The sequence below is a fragment of the Chaetodon trifascialis genome, chromosome 1 (genome assembly GCF_039877785.1).
Source record: "Chaetodon trifascialis isolate fChaTrf1 chromosome 1, fChaTrf1.hap1, whole genome shotgun sequence".
NCBI classification, from domain to species: domain Eukaryota; kingdom Metazoa; phylum Chordata; class Actinopteri; order Chaetodontiformes; family Chaetodontidae; genus Chaetodon; species Chaetodon trifascialis.
Window position 1 is genome coordinate 13002471 of NC_092056.1, and position 23568 is coordinate 13026038.

The 23568-nt window shown below is 41.4% G+C and overlaps 1 protein-coding gene across 3 annotated transcripts in view; it reads left to right on the top strand.

The window, feature by feature from the left end:
- The window catches only part of syt7b (synaptotagmin VIIb), a 92751-nt gene that overhangs the window by 37537 nt on the left and 31646 nt on the right, over positions 1–23568 (top strand). For 2 of the 3 annotated variants that reach the window (XM_070977064.1, XM_070977143.1), the window contains exons 2-4: positions 9916–10019; positions 18420–18499; positions 19544–19678. In XM_070977064.1, the coding sequence (XP_070833165.1) occupies positions 9916–10019; positions 18420–18499; positions 19544–19678 (319 nt within the window). Of the gene's footprint in view, positions 1–9915; positions 10020–13438; positions 13513–18419; positions 18500–19543; positions 19679–23568 lie in introns of those variants that run through there. The other variant, XM_070977225.1, reaches the window with a different exon arrangement.

Consider the following 23568-nt stretch of genomic DNA (forward strand, 5'->3'; position numbering starts at 1 on the left):
AGAGATTTTAAAGCCAACCCACACTGCTGTCACTTTCACACCTCTACTGCCTTTTAGTTTGGGTCCATTTGGCGTTCACGCTGTTCATACCTGTCAGCCATAGGAGAGACCATGAAGTCACATCGACTGAGGGACTGTTCATGCAGCAAGTCCTCCTAAACAAACTGAAAAAATAATGTTTCAGGATATGAAAACGCTACATTTTAGTAAGTTTTAGGAAAGCTTGTGGTTTGGGTTAAAATAACTACTTCGTTAAGGTTAGGGATCATCGTTATCATCGTAAAGGTTTCGAGATAATCGTTGCCATAATCGTTGCCCAATCTTAGGACCCATCAGCCATCATCTGGCGTGATTTAGCCTCTGGGGGAAATGTCAGTGTGTTGGGGCTCCCGCTTTAGACAGCAGATACCTGAATAACGGATAACAGATATCTGGAACAAGACTTCTTTTTCCATGCACCGGTCATTGTTTCAACTAGAGGCGAGAAGGGCACATTTCAGCAATGTCTATGAACAGATATCTGCATGTGAATCAGTGATTGCGTTTCAGCCGATGTGTTTAGCCGTCGTGTCATCCCGCGAAAAATTCAGTTGATGTGACTGACACCAAGTCATCCTGCATTTTATATCACTTGCAGTTTTATATAAAAGACAGGTTCACAATTTTCAGATGCCCAAATGATCATTAGTGTGCTGTAACTGCTCCTCTAATTCATAGTGAACGGTAAGAGAGCCCACCCTAAAACAGCCCTAAGTCAGTGGTGGGGGGCAAAATTCACAGTATCTGTTTTTATGCAAACATTCCAAAGTTTATCTGAAGTTAATGAGGCTTCAGCAGTCTGAGATAGACAAAATAAATGGATATCTTCCAAAGTTACAGCCTGTTTATTGCAAAAATCCCTCTTTATCTTGCCGTTCCTCCACTGCAGCTCTAGAGGGAAACACAAGAAAACTCAAAGAGCAAGAGAGATTTTTAAATAGAGGGAAACACAAGAAAACTCAGATTTTTTAAATTATGAGCCTGTCCTTTAACTTCTCTGGTGTCACAAAGAAATAAGTGATTATGAATATTCTTATTTAAGATTGTGACAGATAAGAAGTAGAAAGAAAACAAGACACTTTGTACCGTGATATTCTGGAGGGGATTCAACATTTGAGTCTTTTTTTAAATGAGGTACTGCCAAAATGCTGGGCGCAGGCATAACACACCTCTGTTTTAACACCTTTCAACCTGGTGATGTTCGACAGAAATCCCTCATGTTTTAACATGCATGTGTGTTAAAATGGTCACCAAATTATGTTGCACAAATGTAGAGGCTACAGCCTGATACAGATCCCTGGCAACCCCGATCCCCAGCTGAAATGAATAGTAATTTGGCTCTTAAAATGATGCTGATGTCTGCTATCTCAAATCCCTGTGGTTGGTCCACTTTGTTTTCATACCACAAATGAACTGCACCACAGTTTACCTTCAGCTGGACCCAGACCAGCCTGTGCCAATGGTCTCTGTCTTAGTTTTTGAAATGAACTCTTCCTCACGGGCTTAAATCAACCAAATGGCTGAAAACAGACAATCAAACCAGAGTGTGTTTGAATTGCACCAATCGAGTTAGGTGTATAAAGTTTGCTGTTTCTTGTTTTGTTGTAACATCCAGCTAGTTTCTGCATATTGTATTTCCTGTTTAATCTCGTCTCATTTCAGTTCCAGCACTGTGTGTCTCCCGCCCCGCATGGTTATCCACACCTGCTCTCATCCCTCACCTGTCCCTGATTTTGTCATCATTCAGCCCTGTATACTCCTTTGATTTCCCTGTCCTCCTGCCAGATTGTTTTTGTTCCAACTGAGTTCATTGCTCTCCAACTTTTTCCTAGTGTTAGTTTCTATTGCCTTTAACTTTGCCTTGTGTCTGTCCACACGTTTTAGTCTCTGATCAGTCAAAAAACTTCACATTGTTGGTCCCTCTCCTCAGTTCAGTGTTGATTTATGATCCCTAAAACCTGAGATATGATGAGTTGGTTGGCCAAAGAGGTGACGGCAGCTTACTGCAATTTTGCTGGAAGCTCATAAATGTCAGTCAACTGCTGTTCTTGTGGTTCATGAACACTGGGCCTGAACCACCGTTCCTGGCCACAGTTGGCCACAACAGAGCCAGTATCTTGACCATCCACCACCTGCCATTTAGTTTGAAAGTGTATTTGGTAACCAGCTAACCTTCAAATGTCAAACCCAAGAATACATAAATTGTTCACTTAACATTTCCAGAACTTCTCACTAGATTAACCAGCATGTCATGTAAAACCCTCAGGTCTAGACATGATCCGATGAAGGGCTCGTAAAGTCACCCTTCTGCAGTACGTTACCCCGACTAAAACATCTCTATGCAAAGAGAAGTGGATTTTTTTTTCTCCCTCTGTTACTTGTACAAATGTCATGCTTCAGGCTGTACTCTGGGGGAAAGTGGTGGAAAGAATGACATCCCCCGCAGGCATCCAGCGTTTTTTGGACAAAGATTTTGAGCGAGTGTTGCTGGGAACAAGAAGTTCCAGTGGCGTTCAGTGATGTGCAACTGGAAGTAGAACCAAAAAACAGGTCTGTGCAGTCAAATGTTTATTTGGTCGAAGAAATTGAGGTAAATAAAGGAGTCACATTATTTATATTTAGTGAAACGTAATTAGAAAGCTAATTGTAGAACCAGTTTCGAAGATTAAATATCGCAAGTAAACGCTCACTGACGAGTCAAGCCTGTACTTGTGACAGCATGGTTCAGCAAAGCTGATCTCCAGCCAACTGGGCAGTCAGGTTCTTACAGGTGAGACAAACAAACACCTGCTGGGACTTCAAGATTGAGCCGGCTGTCTACTCGACCTGCCAAACTTCTCACAGCTTCCTCCTCTCTCTTTAGCTCCTGCCATTGATACTGAATCATGAAGAGTAAATAATATAATCTTCAGGTTTAATGAACTATGACCATTTATTCTCAGCCTTTCAGTCCACGCTGAGCCCAGATACGGTTGAGGTCTTTTAAACAGAGACATGCTTTTCTCTTTCATTCCCCTTTGGTTTTCTGTATAATTGGATGTCCATGTTCCTCCCACTGGTCGCCTCTCTTCTGGCAGTGCGTCTGTTGTGCCAGTCAAGGGTCACCTCCCGTCGGGCCAGCCCTCTCTATGTTGTGCCGACCTGCGGCGAGAGATGCTCCTCCGGAGGTCTCCAGTGACTAACAGTGCTTATTCTCTGTGTCGTGCCAGGCGCTAACACCAGGAGCGGGGTGAACAGAGCACAAACAGATATGCACAGCAGGTGGAAGAGAGGAGATGCAGAGAGAGTAAGGGCCACTTTTTTTTTTAGAGAGAGATACTGGTGCCCACAAGACAAGCCAGCATGGACTGAATTAGGAGGGACAATGGGGGGGAAGTGTTCAAGAGCTGGAAGCTGAAGCTACAGTTTTACACAACTTGGTGTAAAACCTTCCTGTCAGTAATACCAACACTGTGCTTAACAAGTTAATTTGTGGGATCTGCAGACATTAAAAAAGACATCAGGCAGCTTTAAAGGATCGGTTTCACTCTCCTGTTTGTTGACTATGGAGCTTGATAAGCTTAGCTTAGCATAAAGACGAAGCAGGGGGAAACAGAGCAGCAAAACTTGGACACTATAAACTCAATCTGTATATAAATAATCACATGATTATTTTTCTAACCTGGCAGAGTAGAGCTGGCATGGTAGGATCAGGGAGTGGGGGTACTTTTTCCCCCGTTCCTCTTTACAGTAAAATTTTGACCAACTTAACATCCACCTCCCACCAATGGCAGAATCCCATTGGACATGCGATGTGCAGGTCATTTGAGGTGAGAGTTTAATTTAGAAAATCGGTGTGGTGTGCGCTGATATGGCTCCAGTGGACAGTGCAGCTAGTCTCTCCATTGGAAATAAAACTCTTGCTATTCACAGTGTTTTAATTGCGCTGCTGGTGTGAGGGCCCAGTTGCACAAACTGACCTGCTGGTTTCCCAGCAACCTCAAGTTGACAACAGGATCCCATAAAGACTGTGCGCAGTCGCTGTTGGCCAAGAAATCATGACTGCAAGTAACTCCCCGTATCACCACATTTTACAGTTACCGTTATAGTTTAACAAATTGATCTGAAGAAGTATGTATAGTATGCATTTGTTCACTGTAGACTGAAAAAAGAAAAGCAATTAATTAAAGTCTGTGTTTTAATGCTTGTGAAATGACATGATCAGCTTCAGAAATATTTAGCTCGCCTTCATTCATTCAAGCTCGGCCACTAGAGGGCAAAATGATTTCAAAACCAGCTGACAGGCACACAGCAGTGAGCGCGATGAAGCTGAAAATCAAAAACAATAAGCTAAAGGAGAGTTCAAATCTGTGTGGAGCTCTGTTGGATGATGCGTCTTTCAATGTTCATCAGCAACCTCGTTTTAATTTGAATTGAGTTGTAGATGTAATTTATATTTTTCTAATTCATCATTATCAGTGCTTCACGGCAAACACCAAGACCCTTCAGCAGTGAGTAACTCAACAGACTGATGAATATGCTCAAAGTCCACAGTAAAGAAAGAGGAACCTGCAGCCACAGCTAACAAAGAATAGTGACATGTATGTATTACCTGTTAACGTGCACATACACATTGTGGTTGGCAAGATCATTTGCTCTCTTTAGTACAAAATTTATCTATATACTGTACCTTCCCATCACCTAATAGCACCAGTGTTATCAGTCCTGTGCTGTAAATTGCTACCAAATCTGAAATAATAGGTGTGGGATTGGGAGAGGGAGGGAAACCAGTGATTTTATGAAGGCTATTTTATGATAAGCTCTTCTAATCATTCGTGTTATTAATTAAATAATTACCATGAGTGAAAATAATGATGTGTTGGCAGAGAGACAGCAAGTAGGACGATGGTAGACAAGAATAATAATTATAAAGAGAATATGGAGAACGGCACCACACTTCTGCCTGTAATTAAATATCAAACAGTCTTTGAATTATGGTTTGTGATTATTAACTAAATGATCTATGTGTGCAGTTACTCCAAAATACATAAAATGGAGTGAGAGAGGGAGGTTGAGTGATAGGAGCAGTACTGCAAAAGTCTCTTGTTTACACTTGGAGCCATGGGAGGGACCCAGTGTGATGCCAAACACAGCACAGTAGGTGCTGCATCTGGAGGCAGTCCACATTTATTGAACCTCCCATGACCTGACATTATGTCACTACATCAGCAGAGCATGTACTCTGCAAGGACAGGTTTGAGCAAGGGACGACTGCTCATTGAAAATAAGGCTAGCGGAGCTCAGAGCGGACACACAGTAAATGGATTCATCACTCAGGAAAAAGACGCCATGAGATAGACGTTTTAGACAAATAAGGTTTAATAAAGAGTGTGCTCCATGATCTTTAACTTTTAAACCAACATGGATGAGAAGTCTTAAAAGTGCTATGGGTAAAATCATATTAGCTACTGAGCGGATCAATCTCCATGACGACTGAGCCCCTCCACCGATGAAGACTGCATGATACGGCTGAACGTTTTGGAAACAGCGAGGAAGAGGACCCTGACTTGTGGTATAGTTGGTGGTTTATCTACTATAAGAGATGACACTGAACACAAAATAATAAGAGGCAGTCTCTCAACGAAAAGTCATAAATTTAGTAATCAAAGGCCAAAGCAACTCGACTGAATGAACGCTGAAGAAGCCGGTTGCACACATTACTTAATGTCAGCAATCAGCTGCTTAAATGATCTAGATTACATCTTAATTAGCTCCAAATCAGTTGCGTTAGCCAACCTGCAGCTTCCTCCAGCCAGATGGAGGACGTCCATCATGTCTCGTCCTGTGGTCTCTCCAGAGAGAGCTTTACCGCCCAGGTGGCTGAGCCGCCTCAGCTGGCTCCTCTCAAAGTGGAGGAGCAGTTGCTCGACACAGAGGTCCACGTGGTTCACTGAGCCTCCTCACCCTGTCATGAATTGTTAACATTTTAATGTGTGTACCTTTGGTGCCTCCTTTGATGTGGATCTCTGCCGTCCATCTCTGTTAATTTGTTTGTCATTTTTTAGCATATTTATGAGGAGTTTACTCTAAATGCAGATGACCTTTTAGGTGATCCTCGTAATCTGTTACATACGTGGAAAATTCAGTAATGGCAGTTTTTCTAGTAATGGCAGTTTCTCTAGCGACTTTAACCACCAATATTTTTAAAACTGTTTGTTTATTCATTATTTGAATTTCTTTTAAATCACTTTGTTTCTTCCTGTGAATCATTTCGTTCTTGTTTTGCTTTTGAGTCACTTATTTCAAATGAGTGCACAGGTGAGGATACAGCGTGATAATGTCACTCTTCTGAAGTTGTCAATAGCAGTTTCAAAACAAGATTAGAAATGGACCTCATTACCAACGCTCCATTGTTCCAGGTAGAGTAGATTAAAAGAAAAAAGCTTCTCAGCAATGATTAGTACAGTTTAATGAGGCCACTTCCTGCAACAGATGCTCAGGAGGTCATTTTGTGAGAGAGGTCACAGAAGGAAGTGGATTTTGGAGGGGATGAGCTCATCTCCTTGGCAAAGATCTTGTTCTCAAGTGAGGGTAAAAGAGATCATACAGATTGCTCACAGGGCGCAGCAGTTGAGGTAATACGAGGTTTGTGTCCGACCATGGCAGTAAAGTGAGAGGTGAACCACAAAGCCCTCATGTGTTCAGCCCTCATCTGTAATCATAAGCCAAAAGAGAGAGGCTCCAAATGAGGTTTCTCTGCAGGCGTGGGGGTGTTATTGTAGCAGCATTATCAGACTGTATGTGCGTACTTAAAGTGGTGAATGTGTTCAGAACGCCATAAAAACGTAGGTTTGTGAATACCAACACAAATACTCCCATACGCCGGGCTGCTGGCATCTTTCTATGTGACAGGAAAATATGCTCCTGAAAGCAAGCATGCAATCAACTTTCAAGATTCAGAGGGCTTTTCTATGTGATAGGGATTCAGGAATCAGACATCCTTGCAGTTGACATGACATTTATTTGACATATTTACAATAAAACCTGAATCATAGAACAGGACAGCAAAAGCCCTCCTGAGCTCCATGCGTACCAGGTCAGCCCAGTCTATCCACCAGGTGTATAGATCTCACCTGAGCCTGCAGGTGGAGGGACACCAGGGATGGATGCTGTCCATGGTGCTGAACTGCAGTTCTATTCAGTTATAGTTAACAGTGAGTACTCATGCAGTCACATAGCGTTCAATAAATATCATCAGGAGAAAGTATTCTTTGATATCTTTGATAAAACAGTAAACTGCAAAAGTGTTGAAGGTGGGATGTTGTGAAAACGTGAATGAAACAGAATGTGATCATTTGCCAATCCTTTCTGACATATATTCAATTGAAAACACTACAAAGACAATATATTTAATGTTTAACCTCATCAACTTAATCTTTGTAAATATCAGCTTATTCTAAATTTGATGCAGCAGCATGTTTCAAACACGTTGGGACAGAAACGACTAAAGACTGGGAAAGATGTGGAATGCTCCAAAACACCTGTTTGGAACATTCCACAGGTAAACAGGTTCACTGGTAACAGGTGAGAGTATCATGATTGGTATGAAAGGGGCATCCTGGAAAGGCTCAGTCGTTCACAAGCAAGGATGGAGAGAGGTTCATCACTTTGTGAACACATGATTGTATAAAGGCTGTTACTACATGAGCTCAGGAAGGAACTTGTCAGTAAACACAGATTGTTGTCAAATGACTGCATTCTGTTTTTCTTTATGTTTTACACAGAAACATTTTAGGGATCGGGTTGTACAACCTTACATTGAATCTTTCCTTGTGTGTCTCCCAGAGGCTCATCCAGTTCACATCCATGCAGAACCACAAGCTTATCCTCAGTAACACCCAACGCATTTCACTACCTGCTCCCAAAAGCACGTGTCAGCTGAACCATTCCAGAGAAGAAACAGACAACAAGCAAAGATTTCCTGATTTCCAAGTGCAAAGCTTTTATAATGAAATTGTATTATTTTAGGATGGGTTGATTTAGGAACACCTGGAGTCACTGGTGGGTTTCATAATGTGGGTGCTAGGCCTTTATACAGACAGGGACAGGATGCACAGTAACACACCCTCAGTAACCATCATGTAATCTGCACAGGGCTGGTCATATTATGTCTTGACTTGCAGAAAAAAGTAACTCCCCTCGTGGGTTAGTGCCTGGTACCATCAGGTCCCCCTGCTGATGACACCCCACCAAGTGAAAAACTGTCAGACTTGTGTGTCCACACATGGAGGTTCTTAAAGGTCTGAAAGGAGCCATTCTGCTTTCCAGCTGGTTGTATTCCCTCCAGCTGAGGAGTATTTCAGCTTCTGTAGCTGTTTGAACGGAGCTAGCAAGACTGAGACCACTTATCTGTTAAGCTTTGAGTTGCTTTTGAAAGTTACCACAACACACCCTCTGCTGCTAGACTGAATGGCTCAGAGCGAGAACTGTGATCTTTATCACCACCATATTCTGCCATACCTGATATTTCACAATTTAAAATCAGGTGCCCTATCAAACAGGTGGACAGACTTTTAATTTTGGTGAGGCTGGTGGATTAAAAGAAGCTGACACTTTAATAATTGAAGGAGTTCAGACTGCTAAAAGCAAGGATATAAACCTCTGAATAAAAGTGAACAGGATGAGCCTCTGGGAGACATACAAGGATAGATTAATCCAGCCAGCCTTGTAGTTATTTTTTCTTTATGAGAGAATGTCAAAGAACAAACTTTTTTCAAATTTCATGACTATTGAATGCTATGTGCCTCAAGTAGTGCATTTTAGACTTTTCTTCAAGCAGCCATGTTTCTTCCTTGCTCTTTCTTTAAATGTTAGTGGGCTTTTTATGCCTTTATTACAAAGTTGACAAACAGGAAAGATTACAGGATAAGTGAACGGAGACAGGGAGCCTCCAAGTTGACGCTATCAAATGTTTGTAAAAAGTAAAATGGTGTTTTCATTGCTAATGTGAGTAACGACCACAATTTTTAACTCTAAACCAGAGAATAACGGTGCATTGAACTTTCGTTTAAAAGGTGCATAACACACCTGAAGAAGTAATACGCTTCCTCTGTCGCCCAAAAATGTCTAAATGTTGAACGTGCTTGGGCAGGGATGGAGAGTGAAATGGAGGGAAAAAGGGAAGAATCGGCAGCCAGGTGCATATTCCAGGTAGTGAGAGACTCAGAAAAAGATTGACTGTATTGCTGAGAAAAAGGATGTAGCAGTTATGAGCTCCTTGTTTGCAGACATTGTTTTGCCAGCGTGCCTTTGCATTTTAAATTACTTGGCAGACAAGGTGGCAGACAACTGAATGAACAGCATCGTTGAGAGGCAGTAATTGAAAGAAATAGAGATGAGGAATAGACGGCCGTGGAAGAAGTTTTCATCATCTGTCAAGACGGGAACAAAGTTGCTGGAGGATTTACGAGATGGAAGAGAGAAAGCGGAAGCTGGTAATTGCATGGCTTCTGGCCCCATGATATTATCTCTTCCTGACATGTGCGCGTCTCCTATTGATACATGCAGGGAACATGAGCATGAAGCAGTTTCAGTGCCTTTGTGTCATTTCCCCCTCACTCCTGGTGCATTTCTCTCAGTGTCTGACTGATGACAGATGCCAGATGACAAGGATGAATGGGGAAAGGAAAGAAAGAAGGAAGGAAGGCACATTACGAGGCATCGCTCCTGATTGCACCTATATGTTTCCTAAAATGGGAGCTTTGTCACTCTTTGTACTTCAGTGCCAACATACGCTTGTAGGACTTTCAACATTGAACTTTAAACCTATGCAAGTGCCTTAATACTGTCCTCTCTATGTGTCTCTGTCTCTTCTCTGTCTTTGTCTCTCTCCCTCAGGCTCGGTGTCTCTCAGTGTATTCCTGGTGTCTGTTGCATTCGTCATATGTGCCGTTTGGCTGGTAGCTCTGTGTGGCGTCTGCACCTGGTGTCAACGTAAGCTGGTAAGTTACCCTGCTTATTACTCACATTTCCACCAGCATGTTATTGACATTTATCTGCAATGTTTTAGAGAAAGCTATTTCAGCTGAGACGAGGAACAACACTTGAGATTTTTGAAGTTATTTTTTATTAAAATGGCTCTGTTTTGGGGGGATGGGCCAACGCAGGAACAGCTGCACAGAATAAAGAATAATGAAAAAGAAAAAAACAGCAGGTACAGCAAATAGATGCAGATGATGATACAGTTCTTATGGCTCTGACCTGGTTTCAGTCGATCATATGATGTTCATTGTTCTTCTTTGTGGGCTGATTTCTGCTTGTGACAGAAAATAAATGGGCTTTTATCTAGTTTGCTGATTATGTTTACATAACTCACTCCTTAGTTATGATTCCTTTTAAAATGAAGGTTTTGCACCCAGTTTCCTCCACGTCTTCCAGACATCAACGTGTTTGTAAAATCTTGATACCTTAAAATATGTAAATATGTTTGTGTTTGACATGATGCTTCTTGGTTTCACTAGATAATTAAACAAGTGGTTTTTATCTTTTATTGGACAATAAGTCCTGAATAAAACAAGTTCTGTCTGCACTCTGCAAGTTTCACATTGTATCAGCCATTTAATGTTAAATTAGTGGTATAATAAGTATAAGTAATCGAAACTATAAAATGATGTTTAAACAAACAGCATAAACAGAAGGTTGCACAAAATATAGTCTAAAATTACACTGAACAAAAATCTAAACGCAACACTTTTGTTTTTGGTCCCATTTTTCATGAGCTGAACTCAAAGATCTAAAACATTTTCTATATACACACCAAGATCATTTCTCTCAAATATTGTTCACAAATCTGTCTAAATCTGTGTTAGTGAGCACATCTCCTTCTCCTTTGTCGAGATAATCCATCCCACCTCACAGGTGTGGCATGTCAAGATGCTGATTGGACAGCATGAATATTGCACAGGTGTGCCTTAGGCTGGCCACAATAAAAGGCCACTCTGAAATGTTCAGTTTTATCACACGGCACGATGCCACAGATGTCGCAGTTTGAGGGAGCGTGCAAGGAAAGTCCACCAGAGCTGTTGCCCGTGAATTCCAACCGGCCTCACAACCGCAGACCACATGTGTTCACCTCCAAGATCGTCTGAGACCAGCCACCCGGACAGCTGCTGCAACAATCGGTTTGCATAAGCAAAGAATTTCTGCACAAACTGCTCAACGGTTTGTCGTCGTAAGCAACTTGAGTGGGCAAATGCTCACATTCGATGGCGTCTGCCGTTGGAGAGGTCTTCTCTTCACGGATGAATCCCGGTTTTCACTGTTTAGGGCAGATGGCATGGCCAGCATACTCACCGGACATGTCACCCATTGAGCATGTTTGGGATGCTCTCGATCCGTGTATACGACGGCGTGTTCCAGTTCCTGCCAATATCCAGCAACTTCGCACAGCCATTGAAGAGGAGTGGACCAGCATTCCACAGGCCACAATCAACAACTTGATCAGCTCTATGCGAAGGAGATGTGTCGCACTGCGTGAGGCAAATGGTGGTCACACCAGATACTGAGTGGTTTTCTGACCCCCCCAATAAAGCAAAACTGCACATTTCAGAGTGGCCTTTTATTGTGGCCAGCCTAAGGCACACCTGTGCAATATTCATGCTGTCCAATCAGCATCTTGACATGCCACACCTGTGAGGTGGGATGGATTATCTCAGCAAAGGAGAAGTGCTCACTAAGACAGATTTAGACACATTTGTGAACAATATTTGAGAGAAATGGATCTTTTGTGTATATAGAAAATGTTTTAGATCTTTAAGTTCAGCTCATGAAACACGAGAGCAAAAACAAAAGTGTTGCGTTTAGATTTTTGTTCAGTGTAGAAAACAAATGTGATTTCAATCAGGCTGTATTTGATCAAAGACTTATTACAAATTCACAGTCAGCTGTTAGTATTTTAAAGTTTTGCAGACCTACTGCAGTCTGAGGTTCAATGCTCCTCCCTGTGACTGAAGGCAAATGGCTCTCAGGAAAACACATCTTCCTCCACAACAACATTTTATAGCCCGTCCTATTCTATTGTAATATGTTTCTGAACAACACTGTTGTATTGCACATGGACTGCAGCTGAATGAATAGTCAAGGTTTCTTTTGATGACACTGTGACCTTGAATTGAAAGAATACACAGATTTGTTGTTGTTGACTTGTGGTTTTTTTTTAACTTTCTGTGCTCTCTGGCACAGGAGCCAGAGACAGGCTGTATATGTGGCCATGACAGCAAACATGATCAGAGACCTTAGTGCTCTCTGTAAACATGTCTTTGTGCACTCTGAGCTTTGTGCATCATGGCTGCCTGCCTCCAGCGCCACGCTAATGATTCATATGCTAATGAGCATCACTCCGAGCTATTGGCTGCTGCTGGAGCAAATGTAATGCCTCCTATACATTTTGATCTGCTGGCATTTCCTACACTCTGTCCTGCTGTCCTCCCTCTCTGCCTCCCTTTTGTCCCGCTCTGTCATCTCTGTGTGTCTCTCTGTTTGGGGCGGGGTCGCAGCACAGCGGCTGATCAAGCACACACAGCTTGACAGTTAATATTATACTGAGAGGAAAAATAGCTAAAGACAGACTTTTTTATATTTACATTAATAATCTCGAGACTGGATTCTTTAGAATTATGTTAAGTGCTCCTTAAAATCAAATTTGCTATCATTGTTTTAGTGTAACCAAACCTACTGAACCTGAGAAACAAACCCATTTCTTATCTTGGTCTACCCTCATGTTATCTATGTCTCTGTCTTTGTTTTGTATCATGCTCCTTCTCCTTTTATACCGAATGGTCTGGTTTGTATTCGTCCCTTTGTCACTTTATCTCCACGTCCTTGTCAAAATGTCATTGGTTTCTTTTTCCTGGATCATCCCTCTTTCCTCTCGTCTCGTGCCGCCTCTGGAAGTTTCCCCTTCACAGTCCTTGTCTGTCTTTTTTTAATCTTCCGTATTATCTTTTGTTTGGTTTGAGTGTTACACTCCTAAAGGTTAAATAAACACCTACAGGTTAAAAAAAAGAGCAAGAAGCAACGTGCCAGACATGAATATGTAAAGGTCAGAAATAAGGCTGCAAGTGATTATGATTTTCATCATCTGTTGATCTTATTTTCCCGTTTTGGCTCTCAAATGTCAGAAATAATTAAAAAAGAAAAAAACAAAAAGATTGAATGTAAATGTATCAAATGTATTATCATAAGACAAAGAAAAACAGCAAATCCTGACATTTGAGAAGTAAGTCACACGCACGCACGTACGCACGCACGCACGCACACATTTGTACCATGCCACAATTATGTATGATTAAGGTAATAAACACGCCTGACATACAGTCTATATATGACCATGTTCTGAAACACTGTTTCTCTGTATTTTCACTATTAATTCTTCAACCAGCAGCTACATGTTGAATAATCAGTAAAACACAGAACACACACACATCACACAGAGGGGTGCACCACAGACAATGCATGACCAGGTGTGTGTGTGTGTTTTGACCAGCAACACGTGACAACCTGCTCAGCTTTTAATGCCTAAATGTTTCCAGGGAACAAAATCCAGGCAGCAGATTCTTTTCATACCAAAAGTAACTGGGAAAATAAATGAGCAATGATGACATGATTTCTGGGAGATTAGGTTGATAAAATCAAGTTTCGTGTGTGCTTTCCAAGAGATAAGTCACTTTTTTGGTTTGATGAATCATAAATATGAATGTCATGTTTCTGATTCACACGAACGCATTTGCTCCAGAAGAGATGACGCCGTCTGGAAGTGGTCTCATGCCATTGGTTGTTTTCAGGGAGTGGAAGAGGGAGGAGAGTGGGAGGAGGGGGGGCATGAGAGGCATGAACAGCCACAGAGGTGTGCAGACAGGCGGGAGGAGAAGGTGATGGTGGTCGGTGTTGAACATCCAGGCTGTGAACAGGGAATCCCTCTCTGTCCCTCTCACATCTCCAGCTCATCTCATGTGGCATCTTTAAGCTCCCCTATGGCAGCTCCATTATTCTGGAATCTGTTTCAGCCCTCCTCTATCGCGTCCCTTTCAGTTTTCTCACTTGCCCCTCTACTTTGCCGTCGTACTCCTGTTTCTCCCCCTCCTCTCGGCCTTCCCTTCTGTTTCTCACATCCTCCCACACTCTCTCAACATTGTACCTTCTCCACCCTCTCCTCTCCAGCCTCCTCAAGATTTTATGATTCTGTTTAATGATAGATGAGCTGCACTTGATAGCATATTCTTGACTGCTAGAAATCTACCCCTCTCCGAGTCCTTGAGTCTCTTATTATTCTTACCTGTGTGTAAGCACTGTACAGTATGTGTGTGTTTGCAGTGAGCTGGCTGAATGTAGGTCCACATTAGGTCAGGCCCTGAGCTTTGCTCTCTATTGAAAATATTTGTGCTGAGCTGGTCACATGAGATGTGACATGATAAATAATAGACTGTGCTGTGGATGCATTAGAGATGGATACAGTAGAATTCATAAAGAGGCCACCTGTCTGCAGGACACTGAAAGCTGTGTTCAGATAAACATTCAGCACTGTGCTGTATCTGAAAGCCTCCAGGCTGCATGCTGCTTTAAATCCTTTATTGAGTAAATACTTGCATTCATCATTGAGAAAGCATTGATCACAGTCTGCTAAGAAATTCAGTCACATAGAAATAAACATTAGCATTAGCATTAAACATTTGTTTTCTCTTTCCAACAACATCTTTGAAGTAGATGACAGTGACTTTGTTCAATATTAGTTTTTGCCCTTTTCCCAAAAAACCATACACACAGCTGTGCATACTCCCGTTGATGTACAAAAACACATCATTATTCATTGTCATATTTGCATATATCCGAAAACCTGTTGATATCCAAGTCTTTCATAATGTTTAAAAGTAGGTGTGTTTCTCCCTCTAACCAAAGATGTGGGCTTCTCTCTTCTGCATGCACAGAGATGACTGTAAACACGCTGTTGGTCTTGCAGTAATGCAGTATTCATAATGCTCAGATGCGTATTCCAAATGTTCTGTCTACATGTCCAAAGAATGCTCCTAAAACCGAAATAACATCAGCATATCCCACAAGTCTTAACTGGAAAATGCTCAATTCAGAATAAGGCCTAATTTGGAATATCCTACTGGAATAAGATGTTTATATGACCTGCGTGAAAATTGGAATATTGTAATATTTGAAATACAAGCTATTGTGAGAATATTTACTGTCCTGTTGTTATATTCAGAAATCGACGGCACAACATTTTCAAACCTGTGGGGTTAGGTCAGAAAACGTGCACGAGTTGTTTCTGGAGCGGTCACATGGGCCAATCTGTGGACAACAATGACAAGTGACCTACTTTGTCAAAGTGTGAGGAAACTAGAAACTGGCGGTGTTCTTTGTCTACGTCTGGAACCATCTGCTCAGAGGTTTTTCAGACAGCACTTAAATATTTATGAGGTTGCATTAAAGACCATCCATATGTACATTGCGTCCACGGAGAGTCTTTGAACAAGATGTCTAAACAGCTCTTAATCCCTCAGAACCCCTTAAGGGTTCTATAAAGAACTCATTCATATAATACTGGATGGTTTCCACTCTTACTCCTTTAAGGTGTCATAATCTCATGATTGGATTTATACCTTTTTATTAGTAAATCTGTGCACAGCGACAGGCACTCCTCTGTGACTCTTCACACTATAAATAATTGAAGCAACACAAACCCAGTCAGCTCAGCAAATCATGGTGCCAGACTTTCCTCATTTTGAGACTTTGTGTTGTCTCCGACGTGGAGGTTAGTGCCGTCACTCACAAACATGATGGTCCTCGGTTTGAACCCACCGCTCAGCGGGGCACATTTTTAAATGTGTATGTTCTCTCTGTAAGTGTATTGTTTTCTTCAGTCTCTTCCAACAGTCCTAAGACATGCAGGTCAAGTGAACTGAAAACTAAAAATAGCCTGTGAATATTTAACAGTTATAGCATGTGACATGAAAAAGAAGATACCGCAGAGGATGTGACTCTACACAGAGGTCTGCTTAGTGTCCCCGATTCAAAGATTTCACACCTTAAACTGCCAGAAAGTCCTAGTTGTAAGAGGATGTGCACATTATACTGTTTGTGAAAACAGAAGGATTGTTAAAGTGAAATGTAAGATGGTCCCTCGTGACTTGTGTACACCATCAGATGCTGATAGCAGGCAGCAGAACAGAAACAACATATAAAACCAGAAATAAAGGACAGATTTTCTTCTTCTTCTAATTTCAGAGTAAGATTCAATGGGCAGATTACATCACTTTAATTTAGTATTATCAGGTCTTCTACTGCTTTCTGTTCTTGAGCTGCTTGCAAGCGGTTATTAGTGCCAGTTGATGCAGAGTGTGTGGCTGAAAGATCTCAGTTTTATTGAGAGTAATGAATTGGCACAACACTAACTTTGAGAGTTCTTGTAAAATCAAAAGGAACAGGGCTGATAGTGTAGGATTGAAACAGGGCAGATCTCCATCACCAACCAGCTCCTGATCGAGCCCAGACCAGCAGGCCCCTCTGGATGTACAAACAGCATTACTCACTGCTATAAAAAGCAAGAAGACAATAACGTCTTACAGCCCTGATTCCAAAAAAGTTGGGCCACTGTGTAAAGCGTACATGAAAACAGAGTGCAGTCATTTGCAAACAAACCGTTTTATGAAGTGTTCTCGAGCCCATGCGGTAATACCCTTTATAAAATCGTGCGTTCACAAAGCGGTGAACCCCGCTCCATCCTTGCCTGTGAACGACTGAGGCTTTTGAGGTCAACTTCAAAATAAGCATATATTTACAAAAATCAATGACGTTGATGAGGTGAAACATTAAATATATTGTCTTTGTACTCTTTTCAATTGAGTATTATGTCAAAAGGGAATATAAAATTACCACATTCAACTTTTTTGGAATCAAGGTTGCTCATAACAAAGTAAATAATTCTCCTTTCATCACACCACTCTTCTGCAAGACTTGAAATTAATGTTATATATCAAGCTCATTGAAATGTGGCCAAAATAGGCACATTCGGCTTTTTAAAATCTATTTTGGGATCTGTCTGGCAAGATGTAGTATTTCTTATTGGAGCTAATGCGGAGGAGTCATTTGCAAAGTACTGCATATTTTGTCAAAATATGACATATGTGATTAAAACTCAGTCAAGTTGATGAGGTAGATAATTATCCACAGCAACAGATGGCGATGTCGCCGAGGTGTCCAAATAGGAGCAAGTCCAGAATGTTGTTTGCTTGATTATAGATAAAACTTCACTAGGTACGTCTAAATTTGTTTCAAGCTGAGAAATGAAGAGAGGTCTTGGCTATTTAATGGACATTCCCCGGCCTATGTGCTCTTCATGTCCTTGTTGTTAGGTTACCATGGAAAAGGCATTATGTAAGAGTCTGCGTGACTCAGCTCGGTGTTATCACCCTCCGGAGTTCAATAAATATAGAGTTCAATAAAACGCAGGGGTCAATAACTGTAACTACTGCATATTGCTCTGCTGAAAGCACTATCCATTAAATGGTAAACATGCACAGAGTAAGGGAAGGAAGCTGTATACGAATTTACTCATGCTCCAAATGAGCCTGTTTCTGCCTAGAAGAGCTCTGGAGAGTATCTACTCTGCTTTGAGAATAAAACATTTAGGTTACTAAAAGCGCTTTTTTTTTCTTTTCTTTTTACCGTATCTGGGATGCCCTTGTTTCAGTTTCCTTAAACTGGTTTTAGACTTGACACCAGGGTTTAAATGCAGTCCTGCTGGAGATACCCACAGCATCTTGACATGAAGTTCAGATTTCACTGATAACAGCACTAGATGTATATATTGTTCATCATCAGGCAGTTATAACCCCTCCCCTCACTTAATGTTGCCTCCTCAGTCTCCACTTGCATTGGATACTTTTTAGGAGAAAACATAAGCATTACATTATAGCATTATGAGCATTAACTGGATACAAAGCTCTGTGCAGATATGTATGCGAGTCCTGTAATGTGTTTGATTTCATTCTGTGTCTGACGTGCAGCTAACTGCATTGTGTAGTAAGCATTTCCTTTGTTCGTCTGTGAAGGCACGTTTGTGCATGTGAGAGTGTGTTTTTGCATCTCATTGCAGTTAAGTGGTCCCCCGTCACGTCTCGATCCTCAGAAGCAGGCTGTAGTCCTGGCGTCCAACCAGTTGTTGCTCTTCCCTCATCTATCTTATTTTACAACGTTTGGAACCTGATGCTGTTCTAAAGCCTCTATAATGAGCACTTCACTGGCAAAAATGCTTTTGTAAACAGCGATCAAGACATGGCTCTAAGATCCGTCTCCCTCCTCTGCTCTCTGTCTCTGTCTCTCTCGTCTCTTTGCAGGGGAAGAGGAATAAGCCCGGGGTGGAGGCTGCCAGCTCTCCAGATTCTGTGAGAGGTCGAGGGGAAAATAAAGCCATCAAGTAGGTGTCAGGGAGGGTTTAGGCAGAGGCATATGGAAATGATCTACGATGTGGTGATAACATTGCACTTTACCAGCCTTCTCTCATTGGAAAGCTAATGTTGTAGCACCCTACAAATGGTCTGAAATGCCCACCGTGACATGATGGCCTTTGTCAGAGATTAGATTGTACACACAGTGTGGGAGAGGTACTTGTATTTTCTGTTTGTATAACTCAAAGGTTGAGTTATGGAAGCTTTACCTCAAAATAATATCTCAAAACATGATTCAAATGGTCAAATTAAGTAGTCCAACATGATGCCATAACCCTTAAACTGTGTTATCTGTAACTTGAAAAAAGTAAAATTTAAGAAATTCTCTATATTCTCTATATTTAGGACATTCAGAATATTCACAAATGACTGCGTATGTGAATTGTGTTGATATCTCAGTTATTTTATATTTTAAAATAATAAAAAATAATAATATATTTTATATATTAATTTGCTGTTATCCCAGATTTTTCATATCCAATGTGTGCTTTTCAATAACCTGTTGTTTTTGTTTTATACTGTTTTTTCTGTTTTACTAATTTCTTCATCCTTGACAGAGTGGAAAACATGCAGGTCACTTCTTTTTTTAACTCCATTCTTGGTGTTTTATCATGCACCGAAGTTTCATTGCTCTCAGGTTTTTGGACACATGAATTAAAACAAACTTCTGTTCAACCTCCCTTTTAAGCCGTGAATCTAATTTTACTCACCTTATATCTCACCTTATATTTTCATGTACAAATATATTCAGTATTTCTGCTCAAGGAGCTGTGCACAGTTTTAGAAAATAGCTTTCCAGCAATTGACACTACTATATTTTTCCTATTTATTAACTCTCTCTCCCTGACCTTTAGATTTATGAGACAGTACTCTAACTTTGCTTGTTTTATGATGTTTTTCTTTCTGCCTTGTTTCTCACCTCTTCTCTCATCTGTCACGTTATTCTTCTTTATTGCTCTCTTTGATTGCTTGCCGCTCTTACCTGTCTTACCTCTCTGTCTCTCTCGCTGCAGTGATCTAGATAGAGACTTTTGGAATAACAACGACAGCAGCAACGTGCAACAGAGGTGGAGCTCCTACCCGCCGAAGGAGTTCCTCTTAAACATGTCTCCCTATGCGCCCTATGGAGACCCTCGCCTCACGCCCAAGTGAGTCTCAGTCATGGCTGGTAAGGGATCCCTCTATCTGGGCAGGGCTGTAAAGAACAGGGCCTTGTAAGCACCTTGGAAAGCTCCTGCAAAGCTGTATGAGAGGCGGACATAATAAAATTGGACATTATTAGCACAGTAAAGATTTGCTTTGCCCACTAAATTTTAACAGCATCTAATGTTTGACTGTTTGTGTGCGTAAGTACCTGACAGATAACACAAAAACACTCAGAATCAAAGGCCGGTCAATATATCACTCCGAGCAGTGAAACGGTTGCATTTAACAGCCTAAAGGGTGGCAGAGAGCCTCATTTTGTAACACTGTCTGGGCACATATATTTAAACAGAAGTTCTTATCCCTGGTAATCCTAATTTCTTTGCTTTCAGCTATGTCCACAGTGACTTGGTGTTTAGTATGCACTGCCGGCCATGCGGCACCTGATAGAGGTGTGCAGCACCATCCCTCAGTATTAGTGTGATTCTGCCCTAACGTTGACAGAAATTACAACAAATTTCCAAATGATCGAAAGATAGAAAGAGAGCCTTTCTGTCTGCCAACAGACATTGACAGATATGTCCCATCTGGAGGAAGAGAACAGGCTTTAAATCACAAATGTTTCTGTCTCCAAAGAAGAAGTTTATGGTGGAGACCCTCCTTTTTGTCAAAACTCGGACACATCAGAGTTATTTTGCTTTCACATGGTGTGCAGGGTGTACAAGCGAAAGGTTTGACTTGCCCCGTTCCCTACAGCCCTGCTATCCTCATCAGATCCTCTTTACCTCTCACCTGCAGCCCATGGAGCGTTACCATGGAGACGGACAACCCTCAGAGAGCAGATCTCGCTGTTTCACCTGAACCTTTTCCCCTTTTATACAATCCAGCCTCTCAACCCCAAGGATTCAAATCTGCTTCTCAGGAACCGTTAGGGTTTCCACAAAGGGTTGACTGTTGATTTTGATTGATTTATTTTTATCTTTGAATGGGTTAGTTTCAAGAATAGCTGGATATTTTATCATCTATGATTTACTGACAGAGAGTTTGATGAGACGATAAACACCACTTTGTTTCTCACTCTGTCTCAGTGAATGTGACGCTTCACCTAGCAGCTTGTTAGCTTAGCTTAGCATATTATGCTGAATGTATCTGTATTCACATTATTGTGCTTATTACAATTACAATTAGTCATTTGGCACTCACATATGAATTCACACACTGATGGGGCAGCATTGGGGGCAGTTTTCAGTATCTTGCCCAAGGATATTTCGGCATGTGGACTGCGGAGCCCAGGGATCGAACCACCAACCTCCCAATTGGCAGATGACTGCTCTACGTCCTGAGCCACAGCTACCCCAGCTTAGAAATTAAACTAAAGAGTGCGAACAGGAGGAAAAAGCTTGAGTGGCTCTATCCAAACGTTACAAAATCTCCACTTCTTCATCTCACTGACAAAAACCAAAGTGTGAAAACAACAATTTGCCGTTGTTGTTTCCAGACAACTAGCAGAGACTCCAGAAAGTTACTGCGCCTGGCCAAGAAGCACATAACCAACCCAGTAAGATGGTGAATTGTTGTTTTCACACGTTTTGTGCAGAATAAGCAAACAAGATACAAGTGATTATAAGAGGAGTTAGTACACAGATTGTGTTACCTTGAAATAGCCGTTTCCTTATGTTTCCAGTCTTTGTGCTAAGCTAAGCTACAGATGCGAGAGTGGCACCGATCTTCTCATCTAACTCTCTGCCAAAAGGCTATCAGATGTTATTTCCCAAAATCTTGAAATTTTCCTTTAATGGGGTGGTTTTCGTTCTACTTTTCTACATGTTGTGATGGTTTTCTTGTGTGTGTATGAAGTCGTTACATGTTTTTCTTACTCTCTCCTCTTCCTCCACTCGCTCTGTTTTCTGCTCATTTGCTCTCATGACCCCCACTATCACTTATAGTACTGTGTTAAGTGCGGTAAAGTGCCTGATAGCCCTCCTGAGTCAGGCCTACTCAGCCCTCATCCATACTGTCTCAGTCATGTGCAGTACAACAATTAAGTGTTTGGATGGTAAAATTCTGATGCACTAAGTGAACCAGTTCATTCTTATCCTCTCTAATTACAACTCACTTGACTCTTTAAAAACCACAGGGTTATCAATTACTCTGTATGCGTGCAGCGATGTTGAAGCTATTGTAAAATCAGCTGCGATTGTTGTGATTGCATTGCATTACGTTACTGAGATAATTATTTATATTTGAGTGGCATTTAATAGGCTGATGATTTCAGAGATGTGCGATAGTGGATCAGTCAACTCTTTCTTATTCCCTACTATTGAAATAATGATGCCTTTAGGCATGCAAGGCAAGTTTGTTTGTTTATCACATTTCAAACTCGGGATGCAATACATGAGGTGAAGAAATGCAGAAAAACATTAAAAACTCAATTAAAAGGAAAATGAAATCAGCAAATGAAGTAAACAATATTAAACAGACAGCAGAGTTTTTAGGGTGCTGAGTGTTGTATGGACACATGTATCATAACAGTAGCCAGAAAAAGATATCATCATTCAGTGAGAACTCATTCATTTTACCGTCAGCTTACACTTAATGTCTAAATGTTGTTTAAGACGATGGATGTCCTGGTGTGCAGCTGTGTGTCGTGTGGTCTGTCCTCACTCAGTAGAAGGTCCTTGTGCTGAAGTCGACCTTTCTGTCTGTGCTCGTCTCTGTGACATCTGAGTCGAGGTCGGTTGGGGTGGGTTAGGAAGCACGATGAGGACTAAGCTGTGGGATTTTACTGTGGAAACGTTTTTGCACAAGCGCATTGGATAAAAGTGCTTTTGTTTTCATCATGAGCTGCAGGTGAGTTGCTGTGAAATTACAGACACATTAGTATTCTGTTATCATCAGACCTACCTCTGCAGGTCTGCAGGTCAAAATCTGAAGATGTTGCGTCTGCGTCATTACTCAGCTATTATGCCCAATTCACAGAGACAGCAGACTGGTCACAGCTGTCTCCTGTGTGGAGTGAAATGGGACAGACCTGCTGCATATACAAACTCCTCATACTCTGTGGCCTATTTCTCATCTCAAATGTGTCCAAAATAGGCTTTAATGAATATGCAAAAGTGCTCTTATTTTGCACTATGTGAGTGAACCTGGCATTACACTGTGTGTCCGAGTGAAGCAATCCACTTTCCATTCATTCTGTGCAGTTCTGAAAAGAACAGAACCCAGATTGTCAAACCTTGAAAGTTGGGACGCTGTGTGAAAACATAAAAACAGAACACAATGGATTTTTCCAAGGCCATGTAGTAATATACTTTATACAATCAAGTGTTTCACAAAGTGATGAACCTTGCTCCATCCTTGCTTGTGAACGACCCAGTCATGATACTATCACCTGTTACCAATAAACCTGTTTACCTGTGGAATGTTCCAAACAGGTGTTTTTGGAGCATTCCACAACTTTCCCAGTCTTGCTCCTATCCCAACATGTTTGAAATGTGTTGCTGCATCAAAATCAGAAGAAGCAGATATTTACAAAAGTCAATGAAGTTGATGAGGTAAAATATTAAATATATTGTCTTTGTACTGTTTTCAATTGAGTATCTGTCAAGAAGGAGTAGCACATTTACACAGCTTCCCAACTTTCTTGAATCAAATCAGGGTTGTACTTTGGAAAATATATTTTTGCCCACAGAAAAAGCGACTGTGGTCTCTATTTTCCTCACAGGGTTGCACAGTACATCTCGGCCCAGACCTCTTCACTGCTGTCTTGCTGACTGTCTGGCTCACCAGCAGTGGCTGCTCAGGTTCTCTGTATACTGGACACTTGTGGCTGGATTGAGAGCTCACAGTGTCTTACTCACCGTTTGACTAACTTCACTGACAATTCTTTTGCTCT